This window comes from Caloenas nicobarica, chromosome Z (genome assembly GCF_036013445.1).
Source record: "Caloenas nicobarica isolate bCalNic1 chromosome Z, bCalNic1.hap1, whole genome shotgun sequence".
Classification (NCBI taxonomy): domain Eukaryota; kingdom Metazoa; phylum Chordata; class Aves; order Columbiformes; family Columbidae; genus Caloenas; species Caloenas nicobarica.
This window is the reverse complement of record NC_088284.1, coordinates 108,391,681-108,411,624: the sequence shown is the minus strand read 5'-3', so window position 1 is coordinate 108,411,624 and position 19,944 is coordinate 108,391,681. Positions and strand designations below refer to the sequence as shown.

The 19,944-nt window shown below is 52.4% G+C and overlaps 1 protein-coding gene across 1 annotated transcript in view; it reads right to left on the bottom strand.

Moving 5' to 3' along the window:
* SGIP1 (SH3GL interacting endocytic adaptor 1) overlaps positions 1-19,944 on the bottom strand; it is a 53,984-nt gene that overhangs the window by 669 nt on the left and 33,371 nt on the right. Inside the window, exons 14-25 of the mRNA XM_065656989.1 lie at positions 19,816-19,908; positions 18,839-18,913; positions 16,550-17,002; positions 13,428-13,549; positions 12,370-12,496; positions 8,905-8,964; positions 3,371-3,482; positions 2,855-3,010; positions 1,762-1,894; positions 1,265-1,467; positions 847-911; positions 108-272 (exon numbers count right to left, since the gene is read on the bottom strand). Coding sequence (XP_065513061.1) covers positions 108-272; positions 847-911; positions 1,265-1,467; positions 1,762-1,894; positions 2,855-3,010; positions 3,371-3,482; positions 8,905-8,964; positions 12,370-12,496; positions 13,428-13,549; positions 16,550-17,002; positions 18,839-18,913; positions 19,816-19,908 — 1,764 coding nt within the window. The remainder of the gene's footprint in view (positions 1-107; positions 273-846; positions 912-1,264; positions 1,468-1,761; positions 1,895-2,854; positions 3,011-3,370; positions 3,483-8,904; positions 8,965-12,369; positions 12,497-13,427; positions 13,550-16,549; positions 17,003-18,838; positions 18,914-19,815; positions 19,909-19,944) is intronic.

Genomic DNA, 19,944 nt, shown 5'->3' with positions numbered 1-19,944 from the left:
GAACGGTCAACAAATATACAGCAAGGGCAGTCCAGGTGTGCCGCACAGCTGGAGGGGACCGCTGGGGACACTGCCGTCCCAAGAGCAGCCACTGGTGAGGTACCTACCTGCTGCAAACCTCTTCTTGATGAGGGAGAAGCGGTACCCGGCACCGACGAGCTCGATGTCGCAGCTGGAGAGCGTGGTCCCCTCGCTGGTGAACTGCACGGCCAGGGGGGCCGGGGCGCTGGGCCCCTCCGACAGCTGGAACCGGGCCAGCAGAGACCCCACACCTGCAATTTAAAAATACCACATGAGACCCTTTTACGAGCCTGGAGAGGCACATCCCGCATCCCAGGACCAGATTTGCTGGCAAAGCCAAGGAGATGCCCAATGTGCTGCAAGTGAAGCCCACAGCCGTACCCAAGCCAGCAGCATCCCCGGGGGCGACAGAGCCAAACCCCCTCACCCTCCCAGCAGATTTTTACTTTTCAGACACCCCAGCGATATGGAGCAGCCGAGCCGCGTGGGTGACACGTGGGAGGCTGCGGTTCCCCGACAGGGACATGACGTGGAGCCTCAGCCTTCAAAAATGGAGAGGGTCAATGGAGCGAAGGACTCGGCAAACAACCGCGCCCAAACTCGATGTGTAAATACCCTTCTGTGGTGCCAAAGCATTTGGCAAAACAGTACCAGTGGCACACATCTCTGCTTTTCAAAGCTCTTTGCTCCCAGCTTTGAATAGCATTTTCCCCCAGCAAGCGCCAGCTGGAACCTGCGTGTCTGGACTTGTGTGCAGGCATGATAAATGGGTCAGTGTCAGATTTAAGTATTCAGAGTTAATAACATGCACATTTGCAGGATTACCTCCATTTTCCGACTTCTGAGAGATATCGGGGATCTTCCACAATATCCTTTGCTGTTCGGCGTTCCTAAAAACACATGAAGAAGAACATTTCTGTAGGAAACAAGAAATTACGAAGGAGCGGTTTGAATTTCACTAAAGGCTGTGTGGGCTGGGGGAGCAGCTCTGGTGCCGCTCTCCAGAGCTACAGTTCTAAGAGCTTGGCTTTAGGTTTGACCCAGAGCAGGAAAATGCTGCTCTTGCATTGCACCATAACAATTACGCAATGGGTGACAGGCAGCAGGATAAAAGTAGCCAAAACAAGAAATAAGGGTTGTTATTCTGCCTCTTGTGCACATGGCTTCAGCTCTGACCATGTGTGTGTGGGAATGGTGAGGAAAATAAAACAAAATCAGAGTAGGGTTGCAGGTTTCTTCCTACCAGACAGCCGGAGGAAGCACAGCTTGAAGTTTGGTTACTCCTCCGTCGACGGGGACGAGGAACTGGACGTTGTTTAGAGCGACCGGTGTGGTCATTGCCTCTGTATTGTATTTGTAGTCGATGCGGAGGTCAGTGCTTGCAGGGTCACACCGCCAGCTCACTGCAAGGTTTAATGGAGTAGACTGAATACCCTGGGCAGATACCTTCCAAAATGACAGAAAAAACATTTAGTTTCTGTAGGGGTGAAGGGAGAAATCCCATTTTACAGACGCAGTCATTGCATTTGGTTGCAGAGGAGACAATACCTTGGTTTCTCATAGAACGTTTGCCTGATTTTGAGCCCAGTATAGTCTAGTGACACAGAGAGGGGACAAGCAGGACAGCATGCCCTCAACTCATGTTGTCTCTACTCTGCACTAGGGAAATACCAGCTTTTACATCTATAAGCTAAGCACACATTTTTTTGGCACAGTTTTATCTTACAGAAAAACCCCTACCTGATATTTGAGCATATCCACATTGTAATAGGTGGCTTGCGGTTTCTGTTCCGATACCTTCTTTAGGTGAGTCATCAGATTTGGCATGTTGACCCAGAACTCCTTGGTGGTGGCATCACTCTGCGTGTTGTCACTGCACAGAGGAGAATTAACCCTTGGCGTAAGCCATCTCAGCAGAAAAAAAGCTTTTCTACAAAGCATGTAGGGCAGCAGTGCCAGCCACTGGCTGGGACTGCATTTAATCCCACATTTAGAGAAATGTCACCTCCCTTCTGCCCGTCTCTGGCTTGTCCTCAGCTGCCTCCACCGAGGTACAGCAGATACCACCTGTAGGTCACCTCGTTTTGCAAACAGGAGGTATAACGAGCAGAGCAGGGCAGAAAATGAGCAAACCCCATCAAAACGCTTCTCTCTGCTGATACTCTGTGTTCGGTTTTGAGCCCCTCAGGACAAGGAAGCCCTTGAGGTGCTGGAGCGAGTGGAGAGAAGGGAACAGATCTGGTGAGGGGCTGGAGCACAAGGGTGACGGGAGCGGCTGAGGGAGCTGGGGGTTCAGCTGGAGAACAGGAGCTGAGGGGAGACCTTCTGATCTCTGACCTGCCTGAAAGGAGCTTGGAGCCAGGGGGGGTCGGGCTCTGCTCCCCAGGAACAAGCGCCAGGACCAGAGGAAACGGCCTCAAGTTGCGCCAGGGGAGGCTGAGGTTGGATCTGGGGAACAATTTCTTCCCCCAAGGGCTGTGGGGCATTGGAACAGGCTGCCCAGGGCAGTGCTGGAGTCACCATCCCTGGAGGGGCTGGACAGACGGACATGAGGTTCTCAGGGACATGGGGCAGTGCCAGGGCTGGGGGAACAGTTGGACTTGATGATCTTGGGAGTCTTTGCCAATCAAAGAGATTCTATGATGCTCTTCTGCCTGGCAAAGGGACTGCTCTCAGAGGGAGTACTCTGGCAAATATTCAAGGGCTTGAGAATTTCCTTCCCAAAACCAGGGCAGGCTACCAAGGAAGATATTTTGGGCCATGTGTTTTTGCAAAGCACCTTATTTTTCTGGAAACCCACCCTCCTTTGGGGCACTGTGCGGCGGGGTCTTACCAGCAGAGCAGCTGGGGGTTTGGCAGGACGTGCTCCAGCCGGTTGTAGTTCAGCACGCGGAAGGTGAGCACCGCCGGAGCGGGGTTGTTGGCAAAGTGTCGGGTGATGCCGGCTGGAAACGACAGCACCATCTCCCCGGTGATCTTCACGATGCACCTGCAGCGCCAGACACAGAGATCGAGGTGGGGAGGATGAAAACGAGGGGGCTCAAAATGCAGCAGGAGGGGATTGTTCACACCAGGGACAGTGTGGTGACAGCCCCCGCTTCCCACCCACCACACCGGGGGGATGAACCTGCTGTGGTCCTAAACCAGTGCGACCTGAAACAGCAGCACAGGCTGGCAGCCTGCTAGGGATGGGACCGATGCTCGTGGGGATGCCCCAGGAGCATCCTGCCCATGGACAGTACGTCCCCGTCCCTCAAGATGCTCACCAAAGCATCAACAGCACCCCAAGCCTGTCCCAACCCCAGGACCTCCCTGTATCAACACCCAGACCCCATCAGTCGGCACCTACTTATTCGGGTCGGCCCCTTTGAAATATGCATTGACGGTTTCTGTGAAGGCGGCGGCGACGGGCAGGGTGTCCTGTGCCCCCATGGTGAGGGGGCTGGGTCCCCGCGACGAGCCTGCAACAGAGCAAAAACCTCCTGTTCTTATGTGCAGAGAGAAACGGCACCGGTCCCCCCCAGAGCCAGGGCGATGGGGTGCTCACCAGGACCCCCAGCCTAGCTCTATGGGCAAATATTAAGAAAAAATTCCCTAGGCTTTGGATGACGCTTTTAAAACATTTTAAAATTATCTTTCCCTCCCAAAAAAAAGAAAAGCAAGCAGACAAAATAATGGAGAAGCCCCAGGCAGGAGTAGCATGCGGGGCCGCGGCACCCCCAGCGCTTTGCGTGGCGGTTTTTGCAGCAGGTTTCTGGACCCCGGCAAGAGGGGCTGGGGAGGGTCCTTGTCCCTTGGCTGGAGGGCTCAGGTTGCCCGTGGGAGAGCGGGGTGTCAGCAGTGTCCCCCCCAGCGCTGCTTGAACCCCAGCCTGCGGGACCCCTGCAATCCCCCCTCTCCTGCCCGGCTCTCGCCCCGCAAAGCCCGTGACACGCTGCGGCAAATCTGCACATCATCAGAAATCTGGAGCTACGGAGGAGAACGTGGGACTCCGGGTGCAAGAGCTAAAGCTATTAATCCGCGGTTTGTTTAGCTGATAAAAAAAAAAAGGGTGGAAAAGTTTGCTTTGGTCATGCTGTGCATCTGTGGACGCTGGCCAGGCTCTGAAATAGTTCAGCCCTGCACAGTCACACACAGGTTTCCCTTTGCTGGCCAGAAATACCTGTCTCCAAAAAATATTTGAGGATGAAAGCATTACTGCAAAGAGTATTCCAGAAGCCCTGGGTGTGCTGGAAACCTCGTGTGGGAGACAATGTCCTGCTCCCCGTGCCCGCCACAAAGAAGATGGCAAGTGGGGACTGTCGCCTACTTGACGTACAAGTTGCTGAACCCCCAGGTACCCAAAAAACTCCTCGAGGAGCCAACAACCCTGCCCTGGCACTGCCAGTTCAGCCTGATCTATTTTCCTCCAACGCGCTGCTTTGGAAGCTTTTTTTAATATCTATATCACAGTCAGTACATCAGATTAAACACAAGGATTATTTTGCCCCAAACCAGCTACAAAGGAATGGAAAAGGTCTCTGGAGGGGCAGCTTCCCTGGGGACCCCGACACCCCTTTACTCTGTTACCTTCATTTACAGGGTCTGAATCAGGCAGGTGAATCGAGTTCTAAATTCAGCCCAGGGCTTTATTTAGAGCACACAAGTGTGTGGCAGTTTCAGCTAAAGCCACATGAGATTAAACACTGGCCTGGGGATGGGCAGCACCTCTGCAGGTGGGAGCGAAGGAAAAGCAAAGCGACCGTGCGAAATGCAGCGTGTTTCTGGTGAGCTCCTGCTTCTCTGCTTGGACTGTCTTCAAAAATAATCCCCTCCCTTCTTTATCTGCTGCTTCCTGCCTCAGCCCCGTTTTCTGCTGCTTTTCGCCTCGGGTCTAAGCGATCTGTGGTGGCTTCTGTGTGACATGCAATAAGGTCCTGGCTTGCCGTTGCAAATTTTCTGCAAGTATTATAAATAATAGAGCCTGGCTCCAGGAAATCAGGCTTCATAATATCTCCTGACAAAAGCACTTCTGTCACTTGCATTACACTTCAAGTTTTGATATATTAATTGTGAAAAAATGTGTCATTGGCGGGTGAAGATTCCTCACGCCTTACAAATGCATCCATGCAGGCAGCGCGTTAATGTATAAAACCCAAGTTGCTCTCTCCCACAGGCACAGAGGAGCCTCTCTGGTGCTGGGGTTTCCCCTTCAAATGTCTAATGTAACCTAAAAGGGTGTAAAAAATTAATGTAGCCACGGGTCTCCATCTTGGTCGTGTATCTTAAGAAACTCGGGGGAATAAGTGCTTCCAGCCCCAGCCCGGGATAATGATGCTCAGTAAGTGCAGCGCGTCCGTCTGTCACAGCACACAGATGGACAAACTGAGCATCTCACCCGCACGTGACAGCCCCATCACCACACAAGTTAATTACCCTAATGAGCCCAGGGAGACAGCGTGGGCCCCTGAACCTTCTGTTCCTGAGGACACAGCCCTGGGCTGTGCATCGGGGACTGGGCAAACTGGAGCAGACACCTTGTGTCAGTGCCAGCCGCACGTGGAGGCACGGGCAGCCCCCCAGACCCCCCGGCCACCTGATTATCGCAGCTGAAATACCTGCACACTACGAGGGTAACGTGTTTTTTATGAATTCTTTGCATAGGCACCACCGCTGGGTTATCAGAGAGCGCATCCTCGCTCCCCGAGCAACGACCCCCATCAAATCCAGCCGAACACAGGCCAGAGGGATGTTCTCATCACATCCACCCGGTAATACAGGTGAGATTCAAAAACATAAATGCAGACTGGCTATAGAGGGGTGACAACTGGAGGTGTCACCCAGCAGAGGAACATCAGGCTCATCTCGGCAGGGAAGGCAAGAGGAAGGTTTTCAGCCATCCAGCAGCAGCACCGCCAGCGATTCTTGGCAATATGATCATTATTCTTTGGGAGAGACAAAAAAAAAGCCAAAACACCTTCCAAACATACAGACCCTGCCCCAGAGCACTGATTGATAGGGTGGGCATCTCTCACACCAACGCACCTTTTCCCTGATTTTCCATCTCCCGTTTCTTACACCATTTCTCTGTACATATACAAGACTCCTTCATTCTCCAGAATGAAAAATCATACATGCAAGAATAAACCAGCTTGTCTCATGTATCTGTATTACCAGGCTCAGCTGGCCTTGGAAAATCCGAGTTCATCTGAACAGCAACAAAACATCCTCCATGTTTCTAATCTGACTCTGAACACAGATCATGTGGATGTAACCAGCAAAGTTCTCTGTTCCCTCCGCTCTTCCCTGTGAACCTATATATTATTCTCTTAATAGCTTCAGAGGCTAAACAGCTTTTTAAATAAAAACTTTAATGTAAAAATAAAAGTATGCACACCTTATTTTAAGCCCTAAAATTCTTTTCCAGAAACCTGAGAGACAAGTCTAGTTAAAGCATGTACTGTGGCACACCTCCACCAAAAATCTGGCTTTTCAGTGATTGCCTTAGAAGTAATTTTTAGAAACTTTTCATTTTGGCAAAATGATGTGATAATACTGGTGGGAAAAAAAAAATCCTCTTTATGGAGCTTTGGATCCAGCTATAAGCATCACACCAGGTTCATTTGCCTTAATTTTCCCTGCACAAAGGTGGAAAATACAGCTGTGGAGTAAGGATGGCTGAGTACCAGTGATCCTGGTAGCCAGCTCTGCCCATGCATCCAGGAGAGCATCACCAAAGCTGCACCGCGTCTTTTCACACACAAACTACCCCACGTTCTACAAATACATGGATTTTAGCACAGAAAAAACTAAACTCAGAAACAAAATGTAATCCGGCATTTCATGCCCTGAGTTACAGATGCCCAACTCAGCAGATGTCATGAGATGAGCCCGGAGGCGATTCCACACTATTGCAGCCCTAAACAAACCTACCAACCACTCCAGAGCATTCACACTGCCAGAACCAAGCACAAGAATTCAAACACACCATTCAAAACCATTAAAACCACAAGAAAACCCCCAAAGGCTGGACGTGCTCGCAGTGCTGGTGCTAGATTGAGCGAGGGGGAGGAGGAACCACAGAGCAGGGGGTCAGCAGGGATGTGCAGTGGTGGGTACATGTACTGAGGGATCACTCGTTGACCTGGTGATCTTTTTTTTTTTCTTCTGGAAGCAGCAAAACTGCCATGAGGATCAGGAGACAGCGGTTCCTCCCCAGCCCCCTCCCAGGTCTAAGCCGGGAGCTGCTGTTGGAGCAGGGACCTTGGGGCCCAGCAGTTGCGGCCGATTGAAAGGCAAGACGGAAGGAAAGAAGGACCAACCCCCCGGTCACCAGCACCTCCATCCATCCATCCCTGCTTCTGCTGCTGCTACAGCATAGAATCACAGAATCATTTTAGTTGGAAGAGACTCTCAAGAGCATCGAGTCCAACCGTAACCCAGCCCTGGCACTGCCCCATGTCCTGAGAACCTCATGTCCGTCTGTCCAGCCCCTCCAGGGATGGTGACTCCAGCACTGCCCTGGGCAGCCTGTTCCAATGCCCCACAGCCCTTGGGGGAAGAAATTGTTCCCCAGATCCAACCTCAACCTCCCCTGGCGCAACTCGAGGCCGTTTCCTCTGGTCCTGGCGCTTGTTCCTGGGGAGCAGAGCCCGACCCCCCCTGGCTCCAAGCTCCTTTCAGGCAGGTCAGAGATCAGAAGGTCTCCCCTCAGCTCCTGTTCTCCAGCTGAACCCCCGGGTCCCTCAGCCGCTCCCGTCACCCTTGTGCTCCAGCCTCTCACCAGATCCGTTCCCTTCTCTCCACTCGCTCCAGCACCTCAAGGCCTTTCTTGGCCTGAGGGGCCCAACACTGACCCCGGGATTCGAGGTGCAGCTTCACCGCCGCCCAGTACAGGGGGCAGTCACCCAAATGGGATTTGCTCCATAAACACCAACACCTTGTGCTCAGCCACCGGGGAACACAATCCCGGGCCCCTCGGCTGTTTGCTGGAGGGGACACTGGTGGCACAGTCGCAGGAAGCGACATTCACACAGGAACCGTGCTCTGGCCTGTCCCCTGCGCCGTCCTGGCCTGTCCCCGCCAGCCCCAGCCCAGCTCCTGCAAACACCACAGCAGCTTCAAGGCTCTTCCTTCGGGTTTTAAAGCACCTGTTCCTGCTGCTATCACTCCTTTTAAAGACAAACATGGGCACGGTGTCTGTGGGATGAGGCTTCCCCGGAAGCCTTGGGGCTCTCGGCATGGGGCTGCCCCCCGACACCCGTGTCTCTGCCCTCTCCATGATGTGATGCTGCTCAGAGAAGCTGCCAACCACCTCAAAACAAGCTCTGTCCTCCCCACGTCCCTCCATAACGTGCCTTTTCATCAACGAGGGACCCCAAAACCCTCAACGCCTCCAACCAGCTGCCCCAGCAGCACAACCTGGTGGCATTTCGCTCTCTCCAACCCCTTGTCCCGGAAAAATCCGATGGGAGGTGGGAAGGGGGCCCCAGCTTGGTGAAAAACCCGTCACCCTTTGGTTTTTAATTAACTGTGCCACAGCCCGAGCAGCTTGCGAGGGAGAGTAGAGAGAAGCCCTGGTTGACAGAGTCAAGTTCCTCAGCAGCGCAAGAGGTTTCGCTCTCTGGTTTTCACCGCAGTCTCGGTATGAGAATATTCTTTTGGGTTTTGATTTGTTTGGGGTTTGTTTTGGGTTTTGTTTTTATAAATAAAGAGGGAAACAGATCACGGGGATAAATGGCACAAACCAAATCACAGTCGTTCTGGTCGAAGTTGCGATGTCGTCTAAGTAGCCATAGCATTTGGCTTGGAAAGCCGGACTGGAGCCTTGGGAGGAAACCCCGGGAGTCAGAGAGCAAGAGCGAGGGGAGCGAGCGGTTACCGGGTATGCTATGCACTACTTACCTTCGAAAGTCAAATAAAACTTTCCTCTGTCAAACCAAACGAGGGAAGGCTGTTCATTCTCTGTATGGCCGGGAGTTGAAGCGGGATGGGAAAGGTTAAGGAGAGGGAGAGAGAAGGACACAGTGTGAGTCACAGAGCAGGTCATCGATCTCGCTACGGGGAGGGGACAAGGCGCTGCAAGCCGCTCACGTGCAAGGAAAGGGGGGCTCTTAAACTCTGGTTTTGGCTTAGGAAACAGAAAGCAGAAAGCAAAGCTATGGAAGCCCAGATGGAAGAGTGCTTTTTCCCGCTTGGTAAGGATTTCTGGGGGTTTTCTCTCTTTTTTTTTTTTTCCTTTGTCTAGAACAGGAAGGCTCCTAGCAGATGTACTCCATCAACATGTTCTAACCGCGCTGATTTTGGCAAACACACCGTATCGTCTTCACCTCCAGCGATGCCTCTGCCGAGCTACCCTAGCGGCAGCGAGCGCGTCCCCGGCGGGATGCTGCAGCGCATGCCGCGCCGGCAAGAAAACAAGTGACAGTGACACGTAGGTACTTCCGTTGTGTTTCAGGACATAAAACTTGCAGATAAACAGACACACGCACACAGAGCAGGAGACGCCTAACTGGAATTTTCCCTTTCCCATCACAACCACCAGCTCCCTTGCACTCGCACCGCCTCGAAAGCCTCGTTAGACACCAGGTACTGTTGAAATAAGTAAGGGTATAGGTTAAAAAAAAAGGCTTTTTGAGCTGCTAAATGAACACTTTTGAATTCAGGAGGTTATAGGCCGTCACCCTGCAGTCCTTTTGTCACTAAGAAACTGTCACACAAGGTGCTGCAAGCAGTGGGTGCCGGGGCTCGGGTGCTCGGGACACCCACGGTCACCCACCCTGGAGCCAGATGGCTTAAAAATGCTCTGCTAGAACAGCACCTGCAGGCATTTCACAGCGCCGTGCAAACACGGGCAGTTTGGCAATAAAAAGCATCATCTGATAACATACGCAGAAGAAATGCAAAGAAAAAAAAATAAAGAGCAAATCCCAAATGAAATCAAGCAGCACGCTGTATCAACAACAACAAAAAAACACAGAGAAGAATTTTAACAAGAAAAATAACAGAAGGGTCACTGACACAGAAATAACAGCTTCTTTCTTTGCAATAAAATATTCAGACTGCCTACACAACCACAACGAAAGCAAACCAGAACAGCACGGGGGACAAATAAATGAAATAACTCTTCCACACACTCTTGGACAAACTCCATTGGACTTTGTCGCAGGAAACAAGAGATGGGGAAGGTGGTGGAGACAGACTTGGCCACAAGCCGAGGGCTGTGGGTGGCCCCAGCCAGCTCGGGGTGTCCCAACCCCATTGCCGGTCCCACGGGACCCCCAGTGGTCCCCAACCCACTGCTGTGCCTGTCCCTGCCCACACCTTTCACCTCGTCTTTGCCTCTTACTGTGTGACAAACCCAGAAATTAGAGGTGCTCCCCGTGCTTTGCAGCTGGTGGATGCTGCAGGGATGCTCGCCCTGCTGTCCACCCTCGCCCCAGCCACCTTTGTGAGGACCATGGGGAGATGCTTGGGTTTTCCTGAAGCCCCTGTGTCCCTGCCTGTCCCCTACCCGCTCCGCGCTGCCGTGCCTTTTCCCAGGCCAAATTCCTGAAACGCAGCACCCACCGCTTGGTTTTTACATGGAGCTGGAAGCGCAAAGTCTGCAGTCTGGGGGTGCTGCCCCATTCAGTGTCCCCCTGCCACGGGGTCACCCGAGAGCCCCGATTTTGTCTCTCTTCCAAGGAAAGACCCCATGGAGGGGGTGGTGGGCGCAGCTTCCCACCCCCCACACAGCTGCATCATTCCTCAGCATCAGGGCAGGCAGTGCAATAAGTCATTAAAAAGCATCAAATGTCAATTTTTGTTCATAAAAATGTATGTGTTAAAGGGGAAAGAAACCAAACCAAACCAAAACCAGAACAACTGAAACTAAGGGAGTCATCACCTGCTCAGCCTGTGGGAGATCCTGGAGTCCCCTGGCAGGGCACAGCCCATCAGCCCCAACCGCACCCCCCATTTCACAGCCGCTTCCCCCCGAAGCCCCCACGACCATCCCTGTCCTCAGCCTGGCTGCTCCTCTCCACCAAAATCACATTTACCACCGTGGGCACGGGCACCGGCCGAGGTGACCACCCAGGGCTGGCTGCCAAAGCTGCGGGACAGCGGGCGCGGACAGGACCGACACACGGGGGATGCTCGGGGCTGCCTGGCCCCTCGCTCGAGATGCGTTTTGTTTTTTTCCAGCACGTGCTGCGAGGGAGACCGACAGCCAGCGAACAGGCACAAGCATCTACGACACCTCGAGAGTGAAGCAAACAACAGGATGGACACGCAGGTCAGAAACTCCAGCAAACCTACGGGGAGGGCTCGGATGGGCACGTGCGGCCACCGGCACCATGGGGATGCCACCCGTTGCACGGCTCAGGCCACCCCATCGCCTCCAGCCGTCAGAGGTGGCCTCGTGAGGTGACAGCCAGTGGGGAACACTGCAGCCAGCACACCAACACCCAGGGTTGGTTTTTTGGAGGTTTGGGGATCGGCTCCCTCCGCAGAACCAGCTGTGACCTGCAAAGCTCCTGCCCCGCTACACACACCAGGTGTGCTTGTCACAAAAAACATGGAAAGAAAAGACAAAAGGATGGAGGAGGGATGCTCCTGGTGGAAGATGGAGCTGCGGGAAGCGAGGGGACCGGCAGCTGGGGGGATGGCGGGGGTGGCAGGGGGAGGTGCACCAGCAACCGGGATGGAGGGGACACAAGGGACAGAGGAGGGGGGCATAGGGGGACCCAGCACATGGAGCCTGGGAGCTGCCAGCCAGACTTTATTTGCATTTCTTGTCTCAGGCCCCGGGGAACACTTGAGGAGCTTTGCAAAACCCATGTTTTTCAAGACATTCCTCCAAAAGAAAACAGCAGTATTTTGTTTTGGTCTAGAACGTGTCAAGCTAAATGGGTTGCAAGAGCCTTTTTTGAGACCCCATTTCCCACTACCACTTGAAGAGGAAATGTGATTTTAAGACGTTCAAAGAGATTTAATATTAGTTGTCCCGTGGATCCCAAGGTCTGGCTCCCAGCCCCCCTCCCCTCCAGGGTACAGGCATCCCCTGCAAAAAAAGCTTATTTTAACCCAATTTAGATACCATAAGCACATTTTATATTATATTTCACTTGGTGATAACCTCTGCCTTCACGCAACATTCATTTTTTCACGACGTTTGGAGCTGCCACAAAAAGAAATCCTCCCTAGCAGCACCACGTTCACAACCCATCACACCCCCCTCAAATCACTTTTGGCATTTAAAAACCTGATGAAAATTAATGAATGTGAACCCGAAGAACGATCTAGCGAATGAAAAGGTCTCAGGAATCTTTGAAGGACGTTCAGAGGTAGGAAAGGTGAAAGAAGAGCAGTGCTGTAGGTTTTTACCGACGGTGGGAGTGGTGGCTGCGCTCAGGGAGTTGGTGGAGGAGATGGAAGAAGTACTTTCAGCCCGGGCTAAAGGTGCTATCGGAGGAGGGCTGGATGAGTGAATAGGTGGGCTAAAAGGCCTGGACTGTAGAAAAACATAATAATAACAAAGGGTTAAAGAAAATATGCATGGCGACATTTGCATCAAACAAACAGAAGCTTTTGCTGAAGCCATAACCCTCTGGACCTCCAGGTCCCCAGGCAGCCTCGCTGGGCTAGAGGAAAAACTGTGTGACTTCAGTTCTTTTAGCCCCAATAGCATTTTAGTCTGGACCTAGAAAAATGGCAAATAATTCCCACCATTTTATGGGTCTAGGTGTTTGAAGTCCCCATCGTCACCAAGGACAGGAGGTTCAGGGGCCACGGGATGGATTTAACACCGAGAAGGGACCGGTGCCACCATGTGCCAGCTCACTTGAGGGCAGCTCACTGGGTCCCTATGGATCCTTTGGGGACAATTTTATACCGTAGATTCATAGATTACTAGGTCAGAAAGGACCACAAGGATTGCCTGGTCCAGCCTGTCTTGACAAAAACACCATAAGACGAATCCAAAAATTCTCTATAACCTACTTGAAGCAGCCTAGGGTGATAGGGCAGAGCCTGGCCGGTGTGGTACGGTGGTGGGGACCCCCACCAAGGATTGTGGGGCACCCCCCGCAGCCAGATGCCCTTCCTGGGATGGCCAAACCCATGTGCTTCCCCCCAGACACGGCTGGACCCTCCCCACGGGTACGGTCCCTTTTTGCACCCATTTTCTGCGATCGCTGGAACTGCAAACCGCCGTGTGCCTGTGGCTGCCATCGCCGGGCCGCCCCAGCCATTTTCCCATGTGTAATTTGTCTCAAAAAACCAAATTATAGAAAATTCTAAACAGCCCAGGCAGCACCTGCTTGTTATTTGCTCTTAACGACTTGCTCTGCTTCATTAATCTGTCTCGCCAGACTGCAAATGCAGACCCACCCACCCTAATGCATCCCCCAAACACGCTGCGCTCCCGCTGGGGGTGAACGTACCACGTCGGTGACGCTGGGCTTGCCGGGGGGCAGCTTTGGCCGGGATGGGGGCCGGGGCGGTGGCGGCGGGGGGGTGCCGCAGGCGGCCAGCGGCGTGCCGGGACGAGCCGGGGACGAGGAACCTGCAATAAATGGGAACTGTGAGTGCACCGTGGGGTGTTCCCCATGGCTGGCCCCCGCCCCAGGCATCCCTGCCCCATCTCAAAGCAAAGGCAGCTCCCCCGGGGGTGCCCACGCACATCCTGCACAATCTCCCCTTGACCATCACTCCACACCAGCAGCTTTGCATGGAAAAAAGAGCTTTTTGGGATTGCTGATGCATTTGTCGCAGGGGAGATGCTGCCTATCCAGGCTGGGTACCCAGCTCCCTCGGCCAGGACTGCTGGGCAAAATTGTTATCGGGCCAGGCATGAGGAAGAAATTGTTGGCCCTGAGGGTGGTGAGAGCCTGGCCCAGGCTGGCCAGAGAGGTGGTGGCTGAACCATCCCTGGAGACATCCCAGGCCAGGCTGGACGGGGCTCTGAGCAACCTGAGCTGGTGCAGGTGTCCCTACTCATGGCAGGGGGGGCACTGGGGGACCTGGGAAGGTCCTTCAACCCAAACTATTCCATGATTCTATGAGTCTTATGGTTTTACCAGAAAACCAACAACACGAGCAAGAGAAAAATGATGAGCTGAGAATGGGGCAGCACAAGCGGGGAGCGGGGTCGGTCCCCACCCTGCTAATGAGGGATGCTGGTGAGAGGGGCAAAGCTTTGTCCGAGTAAAGAAAAGGATGGGTGGAAGAAAGAGTTCAGCGGATCTGCTGGAAGCACAAAGCGTTTCCCAGCCATTTGGAGGAGTTTCAGAGAACAGGAGGGTGCTGTTGTCGGGATTCATGTGGTCCCCAGCAGCTGCTGCCTTGCTGCAAAGAAGGACATTGTGCAATCAAATAATTGTAAGAGAATCTTAAGAGGACACCAGGCAGGCTATTTTGCTCCATGTACGGAAATTCCTGTTGGGGTAAGTTTAGCAATAACCGTATACTGAGTAGTTGGGAGGTTACACCAAGGCAAGACAGGCAACAGGAACACAGGGGGGACACAGACCCCATTTCGCAGGACAGCTGAGCCGGCGTTTGCTACCAACCCCTGTGGAGCACAGGACAATGTTATGATCTGCAGAGAAGTGTGTTTTGCTCAGACTGACAATAAGATGATGGTTTTAGCTTCATTTTCCCCCGTTTACAAGAGAATCAGATCACTAAGTTTTTTTGGGTGATAGCTCAGCCTAAGGAAATAGCAAAACTAGATCTACAGAACTGAGACTGAGAGGGAAACCACAGGAGGCTAAGACAAGAGATGGGCTTGTTTAAAGAGTAAATCCTGGCTATTCTCTTGCGCAACTCTGAAATCGAAGCCATTTTTATTTAGAAGCCAAAGTTTGAATTTTTCCTTCTTTATCCTAATAGAAGCCTAACAAAATAGTAATTTTTCAGGGAAAGTAACCTAGCAGCACTGAACAAATATCACGAGATGCAGATGTCGAGGGTGCATCTTGTCCCGGCTCACGAGCAGCCCCCAGCGAGACAAAGCCCCGCAGACACAAGGGTCCATCCGGGGAGGTTTATTCCTCAGGTATTTAAGGTCCCTAGGAGACCAGTGTATCTCTAGATGTTTTCCAAGAAGAAACCGTGGCAGCGTGTTGTAAATCAGCATGAAATCAGGATCCTGCTGGGACAGCGGTCCCCAGCCCTGCCTTGGGGACACCCACAATGGCTCCCATGGGAAGCGATGGCAGGAGGGTGCCCTGGGGTGGCCAAAATCTGGACACCCCCAGTGCTGGATGCAGCCTTGGAAAGGTGGAGATGGCAGGAGCGGGAAGGGTGCTGGATCAGCACTGTGCACCCAGACCCACCACCGTGGGATGCACGTGATTTTTGTGTGCGTATTTTAACGCGCTCTACTTTCACAGCTCGCTGTCCCATGCTGGGCTGGGTAAAGCTGAGTTGTCAGCGGCTGCAGAGCTCACTGAGCTGAGAGATGAGGTGATTTCTGGGGAAGAGACGTGGATCTTCCCAAAAAGGTGTTGCTGCTGTGCTGCGTGGGGTTTCTCCGTCCGTCCCCATCCTGCAGATCCTGCTCAGTTGGCATCAGGGTGACAACCCGTGTGGGAAGCAGTTTGCTGGTTTGCCCCTGCACAGACCCCAACCCCCTCACCGGCACAGAAAAGCCACCACCACTGAAGCAAAGCCACACTCGCAGCACCCCGCACTGTACCAGACCCCCAGAGCGGACGGCACGTGAGGCTGGAGGCAGCGGTCAGGAACAGGGCTGGGGATCCATCATCTCCCACCACCACCTGCACGGCTCTATGGGGGTGATACTCTCAGCAATAACTTCTCATGGATGCAGGATGGCAGCACAGGGGCTGGTGGGGACGAGGATTTACACATGGTGACTGTGCCGGTGCCGTAAGGGCCCTGGGATCAGCCTCAAATAACAGGATCGGGTTGCACCTTTTCATGCTGCCCTCTGACAAGCTCGTTTGCCCTAATGGGCACGCAGACACTTATGATTAAGCAGGTGAAGCCAGGCAGCCAGCACATGCCAGACACACCGATCATTTTCTGCCCTTGGGACAGCTTCACCCCGGAAGCCAAATCTCCAGCTGGGGATCCAGCATCATCCAGGCTTGTGCCACCTCACCTGCAAGTTGTTTGGTGACAGTATGCAGCGACCTGTCTGGCTGCAACAGATTTAAACCTCCCTTAGCATGAGGCTCATTTAGATTATTTGCAGGAAAAGTTTCTACCTACGTTCACTCTGAAGCCTATTGAGGATGAAACTGCAGCAATGGCAATCCTATGCCAAATCTTGCAGTGAGGAGATATGTGCGTGGCAGAGGTGGGAAGAGTCACTCGTGGGAGATTTGGGGGAAGGCTGCCAGACCCATCCAACCACCAGACACGCAGCACGGGGAGCAGGGGAAAGGACACAGGAGGCTGAGGGCAGACGCTGGACGTGGAAGCACGAGACAGCTGGCCAGGAGCACGGGCGCCGGGCACAGGCACAACCAGGCGGGAGGGGACGGCGGATGCGGTCATGGCCACACCGAAGCACACCCACCGCCGCGGGACGTACCGCTGGTGCTTCCCGTGCCGCTGCTGGCGCCCGGTCCGGGGGACGAGACCACCGTGCGGTAGGTGGGCGGCGGAGGGGGCGGCGGGGTCGCTCTTTGTCCCAGCCCAAAATCTTTGGGGGAGGCGGCCGGCTCCGAGTTATCATCCTTAAGGTAGGGATGCTCAGAAAACTTCTTGTGAACCTCTTCCAGGTGGAGCGGCGAGGGGAGCGGGCGAGAGGGCTCGGCCCGGGGAGCGTCGGCCGGGCTGCCCGCTGCCGGGGACCCCGCTTTTTCCCGGGGCGTCAGCTCCGGAGTCACGTTTTCCGGGGATTGATCAGAAAAATTGACCCACTTGACTTCTGCGTTAACAGCAGCAGACTTGGGGGACACCACGGGGCCAAAAATGCTGTCCAAGTCATTGATGGACGGAAGTTTTTTGTCACTTTTGAGCTCTGCTGCTGTCTGGTCCCCTCCTGCGGTCAAAGTAGTTTATTTTACACTTGGCATTAACCGAGAGCGCTGCACTCGCACTATTCTCTACAGGGTTCTACGTCAGCTACATACTAGCAGAGACGCTTTAAAAGCACATTTGTCTTATAAGCTGCCGGGGAACATAATTCATGTGCAAGAAAGTTGCGATATGCGATGTATAATGAACCACGCTGGATTGGAATACAGACGCTGTACGGGAGCGAGCGTGCACTGCGAGCCAAGCCCTCCTCCTCCTCCCCCACCACTTCATATACAACAGTCCCATATCCTCCCAAAATTTACAGCTGGCTCCCAGCCTTTGTTATCTGTCATCTAAATAACATCATTATGTCATTATCATCACTCTGAATTAGCAGCAGATATTCAACTTATGCACTCAGCTCTCTTGCACACTCCACTAGATATATATTTATAAACACACATATAAATATGTATATTTAAACATGCTGGCTTGACACTCTCAAGAAGTGGTGCTGGGCATGCGGCAGGGGAAAGCAGCCAGGGTGGATGTATTTCGGGCGCAAGCAGAGGCACATAAGGGTATTTTAGGGCTCTACTCGCTAACTGAGCTACCACACAGCAACATTCACATCTGACTTCACAGCCACCATGGAGACAGGATTCATCAGCAAAATGTTACACATCCAGAGGAGGGAGATCCTCCATCCTTCCCTTTCCTGCCCTGTTCTCTTGCATTTCTCTTTCCTCTAACACCAGCCCGGCTGCCCGGGGCTTTGGTTTGCACAGACTCGGAGGGATGCGCTGAGGCCACGTGCACACGGCTAAAAATAACATACCCTCAGCATCCCACCCCTGCTCCTGCGTTTGGAGGAGCCACCTGCCCTTCTGCCTTTAGGGAATAAAATATAGTCCTGCTAAAATAGAAATAAATAGCCCTCTGCCACTGGCTTTATGCGATGCGGAGGCGGCAGCGTGCAGCAAGGCAGAGCCCAGCCAAGACACCATCGCGCGTTTGCTCGCGTTGATGGATCGGAGGTGGACGCTCTGCCAGTCTGGCTGCTCACGGAAACAGAAAAACCAAGATACGGGAGCATGAATGAAATATTGATGAATAGCGCAGCAAGCCGAGAGCAGGGGATTTCTCCGCAGCAACGTTAATGACTCCCTGAGGTGCAGCGAGTCCGTCTGTCCCCACACAGTGTCCAAGCACCAGGGACTGCCCTTCCCAAAACCCGCTCCTCCCGCAGACAGCGGCAACATGAATTATCGCTTATAAGCGCTTTACGTCCTCTGGCTGCGTTCAACAACATCTTCCAACCCCTCCCTCGGGCTGCCCTTTCTTTCCTCCGGGTACCGTTTTGTTCTCCCTCCCCTGCCCCTCCACACCCCCAGATGTGGGACCAGGCGGCTTTTCCCACCTTCCCCAACAGCAGGAGGGGTTTGGGGGGACGGGACCATCCCCTCCTGACACAGCCTGGTGCCACATCACCCGCTATTTCGTTTCATTTTCATGTTTGATTTCAATCTATGATTTCATAAGCACAGACTGTGCAGTCCCACTCCAGGCAGTGACAGCGCTCTGGTTATTCCCAATTTGGAGCAAGATTTAAGTTCAGCATCGTGTTTCATTTCTAAAAGTGACCGATACCAAAGGCAGAGGGAGGAGAGCGCATTAATTTCACCAGGAGGGAGCATTAATTTCACCAGGGTGACACTGACTCGGGAGCCAAAGGCATCTAAAGCATCACCCCGACTGCAGCATCCACTGAAGCACCACGGAGGGAAGAGGATGCGCGAGGGCTAAATCTGCGCCCAAAATGCAGCCCCGGGGGCCTGGCCCCCCGCTCCGGATTTACCTGTTCCCACCGTCAGCGGGGAGCCGGTGCGCGGCGGCGTGGCCGGGATGTTCTTGGGTGGGAGCGGCGGCGGAGCTGCAAAACAGAGCGGGGAGAGGGAAAAAATCAGTGGCGGAACATGCACGTGGATTTGCTGGGAATGGGGGAACCGGCAGCAGCACCAGCCCTGGGATGGTTGCTGGGTGAGCAGGAGCATCCCTACAGCCCAGGAGGTTTTTTTGGGTTGTGGGGTCTTTTAATGTCTTTTTTTTTTTTTTTTTTAAATCACAATTTTGTTTTTATTATTTTTATATATTTGTCTTACATATTGGTACTATGTGCTTTTCTTTTAAATTTTTATTATTTTTATTGTTTCGGTTTTATTATTTTTATATATTTATCTTACATATTGGTACTATGTGCTTTTCTTTTAAATTTTTATTATTTTTATTGTTTTGGTTTTATTATTTTTATATATTTATCTTACATATTGGTACTATGTGCTTTTCTTTTTAATTTTTATTATTTTTATTGTTTTGTTTTTATTAATTTTATATATATATTTTACAATTTCATTTTTAAAATTATTTTATTCTTTATTATTGTGTTTTTATTATTTTATTATTATTATTTCATTTTAAAATCTCAGATTATACCCCTGTTCTAAGAAACCTGAATTACCATTGCAGTTAAAACCTGCAGCCTGTGAGGCACATATCTGCCTCCCCATTTTTCCCGTGCCCATCCCACACAGACCCGGGATGCTCGTTCGGGAAGGTGATCACTGTGGCTAATTAACCCAGGGGCATCATTGCAAAGCTGATGTCAAGAGCATCCAAGTGCGAACCTCCTGGAGGAGCAGCCCAGGAGGCACCGTGGCTGCTCCGCATTACTGAATTGCACAGTACCGGAGTGAGGATGAGGAAAAAGTTAAATATTTGATTTGATTTCTGCATATATTTATTTATTTATGATTGATAACCCACACAATCACTTACTTCCAGTTGGAAAAGGTCTCGGTAGCTTTGGGGACTCTACACTTGCATTGATGGGCTGGACCGAGCCCCATATCTCAGGCTGATCTAGGGTAGCTGAAAAAAATCAGAAATAAATAAATACACATGCAA